At 35.4% G+C, this 19,309-nt stretch overlaps 1 protein-coding gene across 4 annotated transcripts in view; it reads right to left on the bottom strand.

Annotated features, from left to right (window-relative positions):
- The window catches only part of HECTD2 (HECT domain E3 ubiquitin protein ligase 2), a 77,242-nt gene that overhangs the window by 6,155 nt on the left and 51,778 nt on the right, over nucleotides 1-19,309 (bottom strand). For 2 of the 4 annotated variants that reach the window (XR_010935860.1, XM_067710019.1), the window contains exons 12-18: nucleotides 17,187-17,294; nucleotides 16,371-16,503; nucleotides 15,391-15,479; nucleotides 11,587-11,745; nucleotides 8,250-8,324; nucleotides 7,462-7,549; nucleotides 7,268-7,374 (exon numbers count right to left, since the gene is read on the bottom strand). Coding sequence is in view for 2 of the 4 variants with exons in the window: in XM_067710019.1 (XP_067566120.1) it covers nucleotides 7,268-7,374; nucleotides 7,462-7,549; nucleotides 8,250-8,324; nucleotides 11,587-11,745; nucleotides 15,391-15,479; nucleotides 16,371-16,503; nucleotides 17,187-17,294 (759 nt within the window). In the remaining 2 variants the exon portion in view is untranslated. Of the gene's footprint in view, nucleotides 1-7,267; nucleotides 7,375-7,461; nucleotides 7,550-8,249; nucleotides 8,325-11,586; nucleotides 11,755-15,390; nucleotides 15,480-16,370; nucleotides 16,504-17,186; nucleotides 17,295-19,309 lie in introns of those variants that run through there. The other 2 variants (XM_067710020.1, XR_010935861.1) reach the window with 2 other exon arrangements.

Here is a 19,309-nt window from a genome sequence, read left to right on the forward strand (position 1 = left end):
TCCAAGTCTTCAAGGAAATGGGAATTTTAGTCCACAACCACAAGGGACTGAATTCTGCCATCAATCTAACTGAGCTTGGAGGTTTGTATCCAGGCTGTGAGGGAAGAGGACAATACAAGTTGATGATCAATGATTTGTCTATAGACTTCAAGCCATATCTGTGGAACTCTTTATACATATATATATATATATATATATATATATATATATATTTTTTTTTTGGTGATACACGGGCCTCTCACTGTTGTGGCCTCTCCCGTTGTGGAGCACAGGCTCCGGACGTGCAGGCTCAGCGGCCATGGCTCATGGGCCCAGCCGCTCCGCGGCATGTGGGATCATCCTGGACCGGGGCACGAACCTGCGTCCCCTGCATTGGCAGGTGGATTCTCAACCACTGCGCCACCAGGGAAGCCCTGTGGAACTCTTTATAACCATGCGGCTGACAGGGTCTTGGTGCTCCGGTCGGGTATCAGGTCTGAGTCTCTGAGGTGGGAGAGCTGAGCTCAGGACACTGGTCCACCAGAGACCTCCCAGCTCCATGTAATATCAAATGGCAAAAGCTTTCCCAGAGATCTCCATCTCAATGCTAAGACCCAGCTCCACTCAACGACCAGCAAGCTACAGTGCTGGACACCCTATGCCAAACAACTAGCAAGACAGGAACACAACCCCACCCATTAGCAGAGAGGCTGCCTAAAATCATAATAAAGTCACAGACACCCCAAAACACACCACCGGACGTGGTCCTGCCCACCAGAAAGAAGATCCAGCCTCACCCACCAGAACACAGGCACCAGTTCCCTCCACCAGGAAGCCTACACAACCCACTGAACCAACCTCAGCCACTGCGGGCAGACACCAAAAACAACAGGAACTACGAACCTGCAGCCTGCAAAAAGTAAGATAAGCAAAATGAGAAGACAGAAAAACACAGAGCAGATGAGGAGCAAGATAAAACCCACCAGACCTAACAAATGAAGAGGAAATAGGCAGTCTACCTGAAAAAGAATTCAGAATAATGATAGTAAAGATGATCCAAAATCTTGGAAGTAGAATGGGGAAAATACCAGAAATGTTTATCAAGGACCTAGAAGAACTAAAGAGCAAATAAACAATAATGAACAACACAATAAATGAAATTTAAAAATCTCTACAAGGAATCAATAGCAGAATAACTGAGGCAGAAGAACGGATAAGTGACCTGGAAGATAAAATAGTGGAAATAACTACTGCAGAGCAGAATAAAGAAAAAAGAATGAAAAGAATTGAGGACAGTCTCAGAGACCTCTGGGACAACATTAAATGCACGAACATTTGAATTACAGGGGCCCCAGAAGAAGAAGAGAAAAAGAAAGGATCTGAGAAACTATTTGAAGAGATTATAGTTGAAAACTTCCCTAACACGGGAAAGGAAATAGTCAATCAAATCCAGGAAGCGCAAAAAGTCCCATACAGGATAAATCCAAGAAGAAACATGCCAAGACACATATTAATCAAACTAACAAAAATTAAATACAAAGAAAAAATATTAAAAGCAGCAAGGGAAAAACAACAACATACAAGGGAATCCCAATAAGGTTAAGAGCTGATCTTTCAGCAGAAACTCTGCAAGCCAGAAGGGAGTGGCAGGATATATTTAAAGTGATGAAAGGGAAAAACCTACAACCAAGATTACTCTACGCAGCAAGGATCTCATTCAGATTTGACAGAGAAATTAAAAGCTTTACAGACAAGCAAAAGCTAAGAGAATTCAGCACCACCAAACCAGCTCAACAACAAATGATAAAGGAACTTCTCTAAGTGGGAAACACAAGAGAAGGAAAAGACCTACAATAACAAACCCAAAACAAATAAGAAAATGGGAATAGGAACATACATATCGATAATTACCTTAAATGTAAATGGATTAAATGCTCCAACCAAAAGACACAGACTGGTTGAATGGATACAAAAACAAGACCTGTATATATGCTGTCTACAAGAGACCCACTTCAGACCTAGAGACACATACAGACTGAAAGTGAGGGGCTGGAAAAAGATATTCCATGCAAATGGAAATCAAATGAAAGCTGGAGTAGCAGTTTTCATATCAGACAAAATAGACATTAAAATAAAGACTATTACAAGAGACAAAGAAGGACACTACATAACGATCAAGGGATGAATCCAAGGAGAAGATATAACACTTGTAAATATCTATGCACCCAACATAGGAGCACCTCAATACATAAGGCAAATGTTAACAGCCATAAAAGGGAAATCGACAGCAACACAATAATAGTAGGGAACTTTAACACCCCACTTTCACAATGGACAGATCATCCAAAATGAAAATAGATAAGGAAACACAAGCTTTAAATGATACATTAAACAAGATGGACTTAATTGATATAGTACATTCCATCCAAAAACAACAGAATACATTTTCTTCTCAAGTGCTCATGGAACATTCTCCAGGATAGATCATATCTTGGGTCACAAATCAAGCTTTGGTAAATTTAAGAAAATTGAAATCGTTTCAAGTATCTTTTCCGATCACAATGCTATCTATATCAATTACAGGAAAAAAACTGTAAAAAATACAAACACATGGAGGCTAAACAATACACTACTAAATAACCAAGAGATCACTGAAGAAATCAAGGAGGAAATATAAAAATACCTAGAACCAAATGACAATGAAAACACGATGACCCAAAACATATGGGATGCAGCAAAAGCAGTTCTAAGAGGGAAGTTTATAGCAATACAATCCTACGTTAAGAAACAAGAAACATCTCAAATAAACAACCTAACCTTACACCAAAGCAATTAGAGAAAGAACAAAAAAAAACCCTACAAAATTAGCATATGGAAAGAAATCATAAAGGTCAGATCAGAAATAAATGAAAAAGAAATGAAGGAAATGATAGCAAAGATCAATAAAATTAAAGCTGGTTCTTTGAGAAGAGAAACAAAATTGATAAACCATTAGCCAGACTCATCAAAAAAAAAGAAGACTCAAATCAATAGAATTACAAATGGAAAAGGAGAAGTAACAACTGACACTGCAGAAATACAAATGATCATGAGAGATTACTACAAGAAACAATATGCCAATAAAATAGACAACCTGGAAGAAATGGACCAATTCTTAGAAAAGCACAACCTTCCGAGACTGAACCGGGAAGAAATAGAAAATATAAACAGACCAGTCACAAGCACTGAAATTGAAACTGTGATTAAATATCTTCCAATGAACGAAAGCCCAGGACCAGATGGATTCACAGGTGAATTCTATCAAACATTTAGAGAAGAGCTAACACCTACCCTTCTCAAAATCTTCCAAAATATAGCAGAGGGAGGAACACTCCCAGACTCATTCTACGAGGCCACCATAACCCTGATACCAAAACCAGACAAAGGTGTCACAAAAAGGGAAAACTACAGGCCAATATCACTGATGAACATAGATGCAAAAATCCTCAACAAAATACTAGCAAACAGAATCCAACAGCACATTAAAAGGATCATATGCTATGATCAAGTGGGGTTTATCCCAGGAATGCAGGGATTCTTCATTACGCGCAAATTAATCAATGTGATAAACCATATTAACAAATTGAAGGACAAAAACCATATGATCATCTCAATAGATGCGGAAAAAGCTTTCAACAAAATTCAACACTTTTTTTTTTTACATTGCAAAATACTTCATGCATTGATTTATTTTAACAGCTTTATGGAGATATAATGCACATACTTTAGAAGGCATCCATTAAGTGTACATTTTAATGGTTTCAGTATATTTGCAGATACACACAATTATCACCACAATTTGTGACGATTTTTGTTACTTGAAAAGAAACTCCTCTGCCCTTTAGCTATCATTGCTAATCTTCTTATCCTCCTCCAATGCCCCAGCCTAGAAAACCACTACTCTACTTTCTATTTCCATATTCTGCTCTTTCATATTAAAAGAATTATACATGGCCTCTTGAAGGGCTTCATTCACTCAGCATAATTTCTTCAAGAGACAACTATGTGTGAATATTTCCTTTGTTTTATGTCACAATAATATTCTACTGATTGGATAAAACATGTTGTTTATCTATTCACCTGTTAATGGACATTTGGATGTTTCTCCTGTTTTCTTACTATGAATCACATTATTATAAAATTCATATATAAGTTTTGATCAAACATGTGTTTTCATTTTCTTGAGCGTGTACCTAGGTGGGATTGATGGGTCATATGATAATTCTAGGTTTAATATTTGAGGATCTCCCAGAGCTTTATCCAGAGCAGCTTTGCCATTTTATCTTCATTCCACCCCATATGAGAGATCAAATTTCTCCGTGTATCCTCGATAAAACTTATTGCCTCACTTTTTGATTTTAGCCATCCTAATTGTTGTCAAGTGGAATCTCACTGTGGTTTTGATTTCCATCTCCTTGGTGACTAATGATATCCAGAACCTTTTCATATGCCCTTGAACATTTGTGTATTTTACTTGGAAAAATGTGTATTCGGATCCTTTGTCATATTTAAATCGACACCTCTTTATGATAAAAACCCTCCAGAAAGTAGGCAGAGAGGGAACTTACCTCAACATACTAAAGGCCATATATGACAAACCCACAGCCAACATCGTTCTCAATGGTGAGAAACTGAAACCATTTCCACTAAGATCAGGAACAAGACAAGGTTGCCCACTCTCACCACTATTATTCAACATAGTTTTGGAAGTTTTAGCCACAGCAGTCAGGGAAGAAAAAGAAATAAAAGGAACCCAAATCGGAAAAGAAGATGTAAAACTGTCACTGTTTGCAGATGACATGATACTATACATAGAGAATCCTAAAGACGCTACCAGAAAACTACTAGAGCTAATCAATGAATTTGGTAAAGTAGCAGGATACAAAATTAATGCACAGAAGTCTCTTGCATTCCTATACACTAATGATGAAAAAGTCTGAAAGAGAAATTAAGGAAACACTCCCATTTACCATTGCAACAAAAAGAATAAAATACCTAGGAATAAACCTACCTAAGGACACAAAAGACCTGTATGCAGAAAACTATAAGACACTGATGAAAGAAATTAAAGATGATACAAACAGATGGAGAGATGGAGAGATGTTCCTCCATGTTCTTGGATTGGAAGAATCAACATTGTGAAAATGACTATACTCCCCAAAGCAATCTACAGATTCAGTGGAATCCCTATCAAACTACCAATGGCATTTTTTCACAGAACTAGAACAAAAAATTTCACAGTTTGTATGGAAACACAAAAGACCCCAAATAGCCAAAGTAATCTTGAGAAAGAAAAATGGAGCTGGAGGAATCAGGCTCCCTGACTTCAGACTATACTACAAAGCTACAGTAATCAAGACAGTATGGTACTGGCACAAAAACAGAAACATAGATCAATGGACCAGGATAGAAAGACCAGAGATACTCCCACGCACATATGGTTGCTTTATCTTTGATAAAGGAGGAAAGAATATATCATGGAGAAAAGACAGCCTCTTCAATAAGTCGTGCTGGGAAAACTGGACAGCTACATGGAAAAGAATGAAATTAGAACACTCCCTAACACCATACACAAAAAAAAACTCAAAATGGATTAAAGGACTTCCCTGGTGGCGCAGTGGTTGAGAGTCCGTCTGCCAATGCAGGGGACACGGGTTCGTGCCCCGGTCCAGGAAGATCCCACATGCCGTGGAGCGGCTGGGCCTGTGAGCCATGGCCACTGAGCCTGCGCGTCTGGAGCCTGTGCTCCCCAATGGGAGAGGCCACAACAGTGAGAGGCCCGCGTACCGCAAAAAAAAAAAAAAAAAAAAGGATTAAAGACATAAATGTAAGGCCAGAAACTATCAAACTCTTAGAGGAAAACACAGACAGAACACTCTATGACATAAATCACAGCAAGATCCTTTTTGAGCCACCTCCTACAGAAATGGAAATAAAAACAAAAATAAACAATTGGGACCTAATGAAACTTAAAAGCTTTTGCACAGCAAAGAAAACCATAAACAAGACCAAAAGACAACCCTCAGAATGGGAGAAAATATTTGCAAATGAAGCAACTGACAAAGGATTAATCTCCAAAATATACAAGCAGCTCATGCAGCTCAATACCAAAAAAACAAACAACCCAATCCAAAAATGGGCAGGAGAACTAAATAGACATTTCTCCCAAGAAGATATAGAGATTGCCAACAAACACATGAAAGGATGCTGAACATCACTAAGCATTAGAGAAATGCAAATCAAAACTACAGTGAAGTATCACCTCACACCAGTCAGAATGGCCATCATCAAAAAATCTACAAACAATAAATGTGGCAGAGGGTGTGGAGAAAAGGGAACCCTCTTGCACTGTTGGTGTGAATGTAAATTGATACAGCCACTATGGAGAACAGTATGGAGGTTCCTTAAAAAACTAAAAATAGAACTACCATATGACCCAGGAATCCCACTACTGGGCATATACCCTGAGAAAACCGTAATTCAAAAAGAGTCATGTACCACAATGTTCATTGCAGCTCTATTTACAATAGTTAGGACATGGAAGCAACCTAAGTGTCCATCGACAGATGAATGGATAAAGAAGATGTGGCACATATACACAATGGAATGTTACTCAGCCATAAAAAGAAACGAAATTGTTATTTGTAGTGAGGTGGATGGACCTAGAGTGAAGTAAGTCAGAAAGAGAAAAACAAATACCGTATGCTAACACATATATATATGGAATCTAAAAAAAGAAAAAAAAAATGGTTCTGAAGAACCTAGAGGCAGGGCAGGAATAAAGACCAGACGTAGAGGGTGGACTCGAGGACGTGGGGAGGGGGAAGGGTAAACTGGGACAAAGTGGGAGTGTGGCATGGACATATATACACTACCAAACGTAAAACAGATAGCTAGTGGGAAGCAGCAGCATAGCACAGGATCAGCTCGTTGCTTTGTGACCACCTAGAGGGGTGGGATAGGGAGGGTGGGAGGGAGACGCAAGAGGGAGGAGATATGGGGATATATGTATATGTGTAGCTGATTCACTTTGTTATAAAGCAAAAACTAACACACCTTTGTAAAGCAATTATACTCCAATAAAGATGTTAAAAAAAATCTTTATTATTTTCCTCAAAACAAAAAAAACCCTAGAAACCTTTTTTTTTTTTAAAATTTTAAAAGCCTATCTACTAAAATATTTAAGGAATTATTTGTCAATATCATAGTATTACAAAACCTAACTGAAAGCATGAAGTTTTAAACTCACCATTAGGGCATTTGAAGCACACACACTATGAAATCCATAATAAAATGCAGCAAACTGCTTATAGATGGATTTGTTGAGAAGAAAGTCAATATAAAGGTGTACATATTCTGGAAAACAATTTTATATCTGTTAAGTAGTAAAAGTAAATGGCAAATACTAATGCGCTTTAATTAATAAATCGTGTTTTAACTTACCTTTCCTATTTTGATTGGTAACTGCAATTTTATCACCACCTGGCTTTAAATTATAGGACTTAATTATTCCGAATTCTTCTTGAAACACCTGATGGGAGATTCCAACACAGTGTATTTATTGGTATGCTGATATATTAACAGACTTCAGTGAACAGGTTTGTAAAATTTAAAAAGAAAACTTTTTCCCCCCTCTTCTAAATATACAAACTACAGAATGGCTAGGCTTTTGTGATATTTGTATTAAGAATAGAGTCGTGGAAGCATTTTGGGGTAAAAAAGTAGGGCCTTAACCCTCTTGAATACAGTTAAATACTTTACTGATGTTAACAAAATTTGCGCGGGCAGTTAGGGGAGCACTCAGGTCTTTGGAGCCATGTGGATTACTATAATTCCCACCTCCTGATTATTGTCAGGGGAGTGGAAGTGAGAGAGTTTTGGTCTGGTCGGTTAGCTTCTGCTTCTAGCTTCTTGCATTGAAGCGACAGAGGGGGCTTGTTGTTAGAAGCTGAAAAGCTCTGAGAAAGTAACTGAGTCAAGGACATAGGCCAGGTGCCTGGCAGAGTGCCCTCACCCTTGTTGATGTTCTTTAAGCACTTTCCTTGACTGCTCACCTATATGTGTCTGCCTCCTTAGCTCTACTTTATCAGGTTAAGATCCTTTAAGATAGGGGGTGGTATGTACTGATCAGTCCTTGTTCACCTTTTCTAATGGTGGGTGTATGGTAACAAAGGGTATTTTTCACATATGAAATACCTGGTTAACGGAAAGCTATTTGCCCTTAAGGATACCTGAAATGTTGAATAGAAATCTTCTTCAACATTGCCTTCATATGACAGGAGTTCACTTAATCCATGGGCCAACTCCTATAAAGAGAAATCTGTTATCTGTGTTTTTAAATCAAATAGTACTACCCAAAATAGTTAAGCAGATCTACTACAGTTCAGTTACATGTGAGACAGAGTAGATAAACGCAGACTTTGAAATAATGATAATATTTGATATTTTTTTTTCCAGGGCACAAAATGCTAGTTAATGATTTCTACCATGTAAAAGGCTTGGAAAAATTTATTGGAAAAGGTCACATAAAGGAACATACTCAATTATACCCACAGAGGAATAATTCTGGGGTCTATTCTTATTCAGTGAGCTAAGAGCACGGTTTCCATCATAATTCACTGCTATCTGTAACATCACTGTTTATGAATTTGCAGTATTTCTCACTTTCCGTTTATATTCTTAAAAAACTCTGTTAATGTTTTAGGATTCATCTTTTAAACATAAAAACACACAGTTCATACATGTTAAGTGGTTTTTACATTTCAGTTACGGTGCCTTCCTCTCCCAAGAACAACTTGAGAACACTGGAGGAAATATTTTCCTACATTGTAACTCATGATTTCCCTGAACAGAGATCGAAAAATAGAAAAACTAAGCCAGTATTTTTTAAAATTTCAGGTTTTATGAAAAAAAGTTTTAATTTATTTTAAATATTAGTAGAAAATATAAGGAACAGCATGATTAGAATGACCTTACACACTTTACATATTAAAATTTCCATTCCATTAAAATAAGAAAAATTTAAACAAATCTAGGCTGGCATAGGTTCCGATATGATTTTCATCATTTGTTTCAATTATTAATAAAATTATGGATGCTGAAAATTATAATTGGGAGATTTGCAGTTTTTTAAACAATTCAAGGGACTAGTAGATGAATCTAATGGAAAGTATTTACCATCTTCTTTCAAAGATTAAATTTTTAATGATAAAATACAAAGTCAATTAGGTAGTACAATTATATACTCAGATCTGCTTTATTCAGGACTGTAGCGCCTTTTATTCCCAGCCTTTGTATTTTCAAAACCCAATTTCTGTTGATTTGTTGTTGTTGTTTATCTGTTCTTAGACTCTTAACTGTAATACGTTATCTCTAAAATATTAATTACCCATATAGTTCAACACCTTTATAATTTTGTAAATGTAAAATTAAGAGTGTGTGAAGATACAGACTACTGATTTTACACACTGTTTGAATACCCTGGTATTATTTAATAGAGCATATTTGAGAGTGACTTAAGCAAAAAGAAAAGAGCTACTGCAGTTCCTGATTCAAGGTTACACTTAGCCTCTCCTCCATTCTCAACTAAAAACCTCAAGGGTAATTTTCACAAGGCTGTGTGGGGAAGATTTGTTGCTGCTGCTGGACAGTTCTGATGCTTTGAGTCATGGATCCGTCTCTATAAAACCAATGGAGTTTTCATTAACATGGCCATCGAAAAGCACTGGCCTATTAACACTGTATTTATTGAAGGCTCCACCACTGAATATTTTGCTTACTTTCTGTATTTTTTGTCCTTATTCACAGATACTGCGTTTAAATTAAGAAATGTATCACTATAGGTTTCTCTTTGCTTTCCTGTTTACTCTTCTTAAAACACATAGTGTACAAATACAAATGGTAAACAAAGTACTGAATAAAAAAGCACTTAAAACTTTTTATCGATATATTTTACCATATATGAAATGGGAATTAGGTGTTAATTTTTAATAGATGCCATTATTAAATCGATAATCCATTTTTAAATTAAAAAAAAATTTCCCACATTCCACTATCCTAACATGGCTGTTTTCTTGCTTCCTTTCAATCTTTATTCATGCATGCATAGAGACTCAGTTTTTTCTACAGTTGATCTCATAGCATATGCACAATCTTGATTCACTATTAAAGAGGCAATATAAGAACATGAAATTAACTCAGTATCACCTTCAGCTCCATAATATAAAACAACGTATTGGTATAGTCATTCATAAAATATCCATTATTATTAACTAAAAACACCTGGATCTAAATGAGTCAAATTCAAATAGCTTTAATCATAAAATTAGACAATTTATTGGTAAAAACCAATAATAAAATTAGGAAATTTATTGGTAAATGATCTAACAAAAACTGCATATATGGGACTAAAAAATCACAGAAATCTAAATGAGAAGGTAGCTCATCTGTTAGTGTGTATATATATATATATATATATATATATAAAATATATACTAACTAGTATATGTATCAGTGTATAGATATAACAATAACTCCCACTGTTACACAAATAAGGAAATTAATTGAATCGTCCAGGGCTCATAAGTAGTGTGTCGCCAAAATACAAGACTATAAAGGGCAAATCTTTCAGTTTCTTAAGTAGTCTGCTCTATACCTTTTGCAATTTTTTCCAACTACTGAGTCTTATAAAAATACAGATTTAGGCTCTTAATCTGAAAGAATCCAAACCAACTTCCAAAAATGTATCTGATATCACATGAAGAATGGTTTTCTAATTAGTCACATGTTCTGGAGAGGTTTCTCAACTTTGATAGGAAGGTTCCAACCCTACACCAAACTCATTTGACCATCCAGACACAGAGATATTTAAACAGGCCCTTAATTCACATCCAGGTACTTACTAAGAATATTATGGGGAATTCTCTGCTGACCAATGGCTACCAAAACCCAGCTGTAAAAAAGCATTATTACTGTAGAGGATTTTCAGGATGATGTGTATACTATCCATTCTTCTACTACGTTTTTGCACTGGATTAAACTTGATGATTGGAAATCTAATTTCTGAATTGAGGAATGTTATCAGAGACAGGCCTGTGAAATTCATTAATTTTATTCAGGGATGGTGTTGCAGATGTTGTTAACGATATTGCATAGTGACACGTTAATAAGAATCCACAGTAGCGATCAGGTACTAAGTACTTTATTATCTCATGTAATCTTCCCAGTATGGAAGTTCTACTATCCCATTGTTCACATAAGGAAATTAGAGCTCAGAAACATAAACAACTTATCCACATTCACAGAGCTAATACGTGGCAGAGGCTGGATTCAAATCTCTGTCCCTGACTCACAGCCTGTTCTACTAATGTTAGAGGAACTTAGAAGTGCTGCAAAGCGGGTTATGTGTCTCTATAAGGAAGGAGAAAATTAGACAAAAAAGGAGATGGGTTACAAAGGTAGAGGGAAACCATATTTAAACATAAGAATAGCGTTAGGAGGAGAGAGACTGCAGTAGAAGAGAGATGATCTAGAATTACGGGATAAGATGCTAAACGACTTTATACTTACAGGCATAATTTGACACAGGTCATCAGTGGTAACACTGCAGATGCCTACTGGCATACTTTGGTCATTAGGAACGATGGGAGGGCTCAATAATTTCTTGTAGCAGCAGGGGGGGAAACGAATATCCAAAGTAATGCTGTTATAAACAGCTAGTCCCATAAGCTATGCATACTAAATGTTAAGCATTAACATAAAATCCATGACAACAAATGAGTTTTGAATTATGCATCAGTCTATTTCTTGCATACTTCTTTCAGATCTAACACTGACTTTCTAATTAATCCCACATACTTCCTCTTTCCTTTCATTTATTTTCCCTTTATTTTACATAATATATTGATAATTACCAAAAATCATGTAAAAAGGAGAGGATCAGGTGAGAGTATTTAATCATTTCCCTAGAAAAGTTTATCTAAGATCACAATAGATAGCAATTTCATACATTTCTATAAAGTATTTAACATATAAGAAAACTTTCTAAATTTAAACAAAGATGTAGGTGATTTCATAAGCAGCAGCAATTTATTCAGAACTCACTGCAGAACACCACCATTGATTTTGGTGATCATTTTGGCTATTTTAAAACTAAATACAGGGCTTCCCTGGTGGCGCAGTGGTTGAGAGTCCGCTTGCCGATGCAGGGGACACGAGTTCGTGTCCCAGTCCGAGAATATCCCACATGCCGCGGAGTGGCTGGGCCCGTGAGCCATGGCCGCTGAGCCTGCGCGTCCGGAGCCTGTGCTCCGCAACGTGAGAGGCCCGCGTACCGCAAGAAAAAAACAACCAAAAAAACCAAAAACCAAAACAAAAAAAAACCCAACTAAATACAGGCTATGTAGAGAGAGCTGTATTGAGTAGTCCTATGGATACACACACACTGACATCTACATACACATGCACTACTGATATGTTAATAGGACAATTATTCTGCCACAGTAATACTTGAAAGACTTATTACTTGGAGTTTACTTAAAGTGTTAAAGTTAAAAAGCTACAGATGTTATATTTATAAACTTTGCCCGACTGCATTTTGTTTATCAGTTATACAGCAGAATGTAATTTATCCATTTTCTAAAAACGGTGTTTTAGATCAAATTTCATAATATTTCAACTGTCAAACATTATAGTATCAAGTGCTTAAGGAAGTCAAATTTTATTGACTTAAAAGGAAATCTAAATATATGGGCTGGATAAATTATTGAAAACAATTTAAAAGATTAGAAGACAGCCAATAATTCAATTTGCTAAGGCAGAATGAAGGCTAATAATAATTTAAGGAACAGATATGTGATTTTACAGGTAACCATATCAACAGAGACTGAGCAATGTGTTCTAGGGTAAAGATACTGAAATTAAGTTCTAATGTATGCCTGTAATTGTGATAATAGCAATAACAGTAATAAGCATGATACTACTGTAGTTACCATTTATGATCATTTACTATAGTGACAAGTTCTAAGCATTTTTCATTAAAAATTACAAAAAAAAAATTATAATCCTGAAGGAAGGTTTTTAACAGATGAGGAAGTAGGTTAATAGGATCTGTTTCAGGGCACTTCCATACCCAGAAGAATCATGCTGCATTTCGCACTAAATCAAGTTGCTCTGGTTGAAGCAGGGGTGGGGATGTTGGAACTCTGCTGGAGCCACTGAAGTGTCATGTGGTGCAAACAGAGCCGACTTTGAAAACCCTGCACTATATTATGTCGCCCCCTACCCTTAGTTCCAGTGCCCTTTGGTAATTCTACTCCTAAAAAACTGTTAGATTATGGCTCTTCATACACTCTTCAAAACATTTTATAATTATTTCTATAGGTTTTACTATAACACTTCTTGTAAACTCCAAGGCCTTAATATTTAAAAATAATTATATTAGAAATACAATACTGTGAGAACTACTAGAACAATAAATCTTTGGTCCTGAAATTTAGAAACTGGAACTATGTATGGAACCAACTCTATTTTCTAAATCATCATACCTGTTACTTCTCAATTTTTTGTTCTCCTCATCTTTGACAGATCTCTCCACCACTTACGTGATCACAATCCACTGTCATCCCACATGTTTGTATATATTATCATGCTGTTTAGGGCATCAGTCTTACTTTCTGTAGGTTTCTTTTGTGTGTGTGAGATAAATACACATAATAATGAGATAATAGTGGCTATAATTTAATTTTAGATTAATTGTTTAATTTGTAATATACAACATGTAAATACACTTAATATGCTCTTTTGGGTAATGATTGAATAGAAACTAATGCCTACTGCAAAAAAAAAACCACACACACACAAAAAGCAAATTCACAATATTACATATACCACTCTAAAAATGTGGTATAAGAGCTGATACTTTATTACAAATATTAGAAAGTCAAAGTATCAGCCAAATCTAAGCCATGATAAGAATGTAAAGTAATGACAAACATATTTATCAGGAAATTCAAATAGCTCCTAGTGTGGTGAGAAGCATCAATGACTCAGGCCTTCAATGAAGTCGAAATATTCAACAAGTGACTACTGGAGATAAGAGAGTAAAAACAGGAGTCTAATAATTGTTAAACATTCCTTACTGTGGGCTTAGCACTTTGGACCTTTAGATACGACAACACATACAAAATTTCAGATTAAGTTTACCATCACAAGGTGTGGTTTTCCTCACTACCTTTTCTTCCATCCAGCCTCTCAATTTTCATATACATTCTTCAGGATTTACTCCAACAAATGCAAGAAAGACAGACATTCAAAGCTCTCCATCAGATGGCTCTTAATTCTTATTTTGCCAGCACCTTCCATAACTCTCGGAGCACCCTCTGCTCCCATCAAGTGGACCTCTACATTGCTCTGTAACAGGGCCAGCACAACGCTGACTTGTCCCCAGCCTTTCTCCCAGTCTATGCCCTACTCTCTCCAGTCCTGTGTTAATCAAATATATTGGTTCCATTTTAAAATTTGGGAAGAACACACTGAATCGTTTCCTTCTCAGAACTCTTCAGAACTTAATGCCAAATGGTCATTTGACTCTGAGAACAGACCACCCTGAATTGGTGGTCATCTGTCTGTCTAGATGGTAAGCTTCTTAAAGGTAGTTTTCTTTTCCTTCTTTTAACCTATGTATCCCCAGTGTTTGCTTATTTATTTATTCTTCCCTCCTTTCTTCCACAATTATATTTTTTAGAGTTTAAAAATGAATGCAGAAGTCATCCTGTCCAGTCTCCCAGCCAATGCAGGAATGCCCTCTCCAACACACCTGATAGGGATCAGAGGATGGCATAGAAATTTATATAATTTTAAAAAACACTATAAAATAATGCCGTATGCTTTAAATGTTCCCATTCCATTCAACTTTTAATTTTTTATGAATGTCCCAGGATTTGAGGCCACATTAAGAGTTAGACTTAATTTCCATACTTTCAATTTAGAAAACTGGGTGAAATAAGCACAAAGTGAAAGAACTAACAGAAAAATAGTTCACTATGAATAGGAAAGACACTATGACTTTTAAAAAATGTCTTAAATTTCTGATAATTTAGGTTATATATGAAATAGGAAATAATATTTATTTTGAGATAAGGTTTTCAGAGAAAAGTGTGAACAATTCAGTCACTCCTTCCAATTAACTAAATCTGCTGATATTACATAGCTGTGATATTACGAAATAATAAAGATTACTGAAAAATCTACCAGTAATTTGACAAGAATGTTTAATCTGAATAAAATGCTTATTAACAGTTTTCCAAAATTCAGATAAAATTCTTAAAACTCTCTAGTCTACTAGCACCTCCTAGTGGAAAGTTTAAAGGATACAATTCCAACCAATCGGAATTCAGAATAGTTGTCACATTTAAAGCTGCTAAACCAATGGCAGTATGAATCCTTATGATACGTAAACATGCCTGGAAAATAGAAGCATAATTTCATCAATATGATTGATTAAAAAAACCCAGAGCAGTAAACATGTACATGGCATCTCATCTATTAGAAGCAAAACATTTCAGCAACAGTTCTGTTAGAAACTACCTTTCATGTTAAAATGTATCAAATACACGTCCAACGAATTTGCAAGAGCACTTTATTGTTCACTGGTATCCTGAACCAGGGGTAGAAACAGGGTAAAAAGACAGAAACTAAATTAATCAGTTGATTTATAAAAACTATAATTTTATATTTTATAAGTTATGATCAAAATTAATTTTGAGGATTATCTGGAGGTTTCAATTTACCTCTGTCTTCTCCATTTCCCATTACCAGAGAGATGCTGTATATACATATACACCAAATTAGGAAAAATAAAGAATAAGAAAAACACTTAAAACTCTCTTTTGAAGAAAAACATTTAATGATACTAAGGATTATATAGGTGTTTTCTCTAAATAAAATATAATTAAATTTCAAAGGTTTATTTAATGATTCTTATTTATTAAAATGGCTCATATTTTAATGAAAGAGACTTTGAATATTAGTGAAGAGCAAACTATAGTTCTGTTTTTTAATTTTGAATGTTCTTTTTATTTCAGTGACAAATTTTCATGCATTTGGCTTAGTCAGAAAACATGTGGATGCTTCCTTGCAAAGACATCTTGTGTAGGATTCCCAGTAAGATAATGATTATTAGGTTCATCAATTTGGTCAGTTTAAAAAATGTAACTAACAGTCTTTAAAAAATCATTCAACATTTATGGTTGACAAAAAAAATCTGTAAAATCATAGGCTAAATTAAAAATAAGAGCGACTACTTGAATCTAACAATTAGGGAGAAAACACTTTCATAAAAATTAACTACTCACCATAATCTGGATGAAAAATTTGGCGAATTAAAAGAAGGAACCATTCTTTAGTCAAGCCGCCCATATCCAAACCAGCTTCCCCTACAAACGTAACTTTCAACTTCTTTTTCAAGTCTGCTCTTTTCCGGGTTAACTATTTGAAGAAATTATAAAGTAGAGGAGAACAAAGGGCAGTAAAAAGGAAATTAATTTTTAAAATTTTGGAATATGTATTATCTTATTTACAATGTCACAAAACTCCATCCATCCATCCGTCTCCCAACACTGTATTAGTCAGGTATGGTAATGTTTGTTGTAGAGATCAAGGAACAGAATTAGAGAGCTCAGGTAGCTTGCCCAAGGTTACTGTCTCCCAGCACCATATTGTCTCCAAGATTTTAATTTAGCAGAATACAGTACAAAGTAGTTCATTGCCTTCAACGCTAAACTTAAAAAAAATCACATAACTAAATCAAATATTATCTTAGGGCTTCCCTGGTGGTGCAGTGGTTGAGAGTCCGCCTGCCGATGCAGGGGACACGGGTTCGTGCCCCGGTCCGGGAAGATCCCACATGCCGCGGAGCGACTAGGCCTGTGAGCCATGGCCGCTGAGCCTGCGTGTCCGGAGCCTGTGCTCCGCAATGGGAGGGGCCACAACAGTGAGAGGCCCGTGTACCACACACACACACACACACACACACACACACACAAAAGCAAGCACACTACTGGCATACAGAAAAAAAAGATAGCTTACTAAGATTTTAGTAATAAGCCATATTATCAAATTTATTTAAAGCTTTAATCAAATAATACTATTCTGGAATAAATGATCAATACCTCATCAAGAGAATCGCTGACCAGATGTGTCCGCCTTACTTTCATATTTAGAAATAACATATTCATATCAGGTCTCTGTCTTCGAGATACTTTATCCACCAGACTTTGCTAATTAAAAAAGAAAGCAAACATTTTCATTTATACTTAAACTATAATCTCATTTAAAACATTTAAACACTTTAGTAAAAATCACTTATATTCCTCTCTTTGCCATCTCTCATAAACAATTTCATAAACTCGATTATACAAATTTTGATTTATGAAAATGCCCTACAATTATTTCATTTGGGGACAATAATAACCAAAGGGGATCCAAAATGGAAGACCTAAAATAATTCATCTTCTTTAGTAAAATAATGTTGCATTACTGTTTCTGTATGTCTCATCTCTTAAATGGCAAAGTTTTCTGTTTAGTAAATACAAACAAAGTGGGAACATTGGAAACAAGGTATATACTTCTGACGATAAACTTGGCTTAAGCTTTTTTAGATACTGGATTTACTCTAAAAGCACAATTAGTCTACTTTTAGAAAGTAATTTTCAACATATTTCAGAAACCATTAACAATGCTCATATCCTTTGTCCCAGTAATTCCACTTCTGGGAATTCTAAACACAGAAAATATTTTATACAGTGAGATGTTCATCACAGCATTATCTATAAGAGCAAAACTTTAGAAATATCTTAAGTATGTATCTCTCTAATGGAATATAATACAGCTATCAAAAATGATGTTCATAAATACTATGTAAATAACATGGAAAATGTTTAGGGAATATACAACTGAAAAAAAAAGTGGAGAAACAAAATTGTATACACAATATTGTTTAAACTCTGCTGCCTTTTAAAGACAATATAGGTAAAAACTATCAAAAGAAAATTTCCTAAAATGTTAACAATATTTATGCTTGAGTGATGGAAATATGATTTAAAAAATATAAGGAATATATAAATATCATGCTTGTATATTTACTTTATCTAAATCTTTTTCAGACTACCTCATCCTCTTTGGTAACAAAGAAAATGAATTATTGTACAGATTAAAGATGAACACTTCAGACATTTTAAATACATGCAGCAATTTGCTTACTAGGTAAAATTTTAATACCCCAAATCTATATAAGGCTACTTTCATGATTTTGTAGATTACTATAATAATACACTAATTCAGAGCCCTTCCTCATCTCTCCAATATTCAATTCTAAAGGCTTTTAGTAGTTTTTATTTCTTCTCTGTGTCCTCTCTTTTGTGCTCAAAGAGATCTATATTTCCAGGATAGTATGCTGTGTCATGGTCCTGTTTTCCAACCCTTTACTATCTTCTGTTCCCAGTCTAGCTCCTGGGAAGCTGTCACACTGGAAATATCCAACACACAAATTTCAATTAGGATGCTAATGGAAGACAAGGCTTAGTGGCTACTCCTCCCATCAGGAATTCATATTGAATAGAAAGTGTTTCAAATGAAAGAAATAACTAACAATGGTAGAATTTTAGACATAGTCTGATGAGGAAGTTATTTTTAGGCTGGGGAATGTCTTTTGCAACTTTAAAGTATACTATATAAGCTCTTGCTTGCATTAACTACTTATAAGGCTGTCCTTGTGTCAAAATAGTTACCAGTCATTAATTCCAAGTGGTATGGCAGTTTACAAGTTAAAATGCTGGGAAACACCCATAACCGACAATGCTACTTGACACTTCAATTGCTACTCATTTGTGCCCATGCCCTGTGGAAGATAGCCTGGGACACAGTCTACAGCTGTCACTCTCCTTTTAATTGGAAGAAAAGTTAAAAGAAGATTATTTAATATTTTAAGTGTGAGTGACACAGCAGAAGACTGCTCAGAGGAACTTAGATAAACTTCTAGCTCTTTGGATTTTTCCCTTATAAATATAAAAAATCATAACCCAAGGTTAAAAAAAAAAAAGCACTAAAAAGGCACATGAAATTGCATAAATGCAACTAACCGAAAACGTCAAAATGACAAGCTATGTAGACTAATCTTTGAGCCAATATCTACCCAAGATTAGGTAATAATTCTGGTGCTAAATATACCTGTTGAAATCTACTCTTCAGCAGGGTAATGTGGCTATGTTACTCCTTTGGTACACATAGGCAATAA

Source organism: Pseudorca crassidens, chromosome 16, assembly GCF_039906515.1.
Source record: "Pseudorca crassidens isolate mPseCra1 chromosome 16, mPseCra1.hap1, whole genome shotgun sequence".
Taxonomy (NCBI): Eukaryota; Metazoa; Chordata; class Mammalia; order Artiodactyla; family Delphinidae; genus Pseudorca; species Pseudorca crassidens.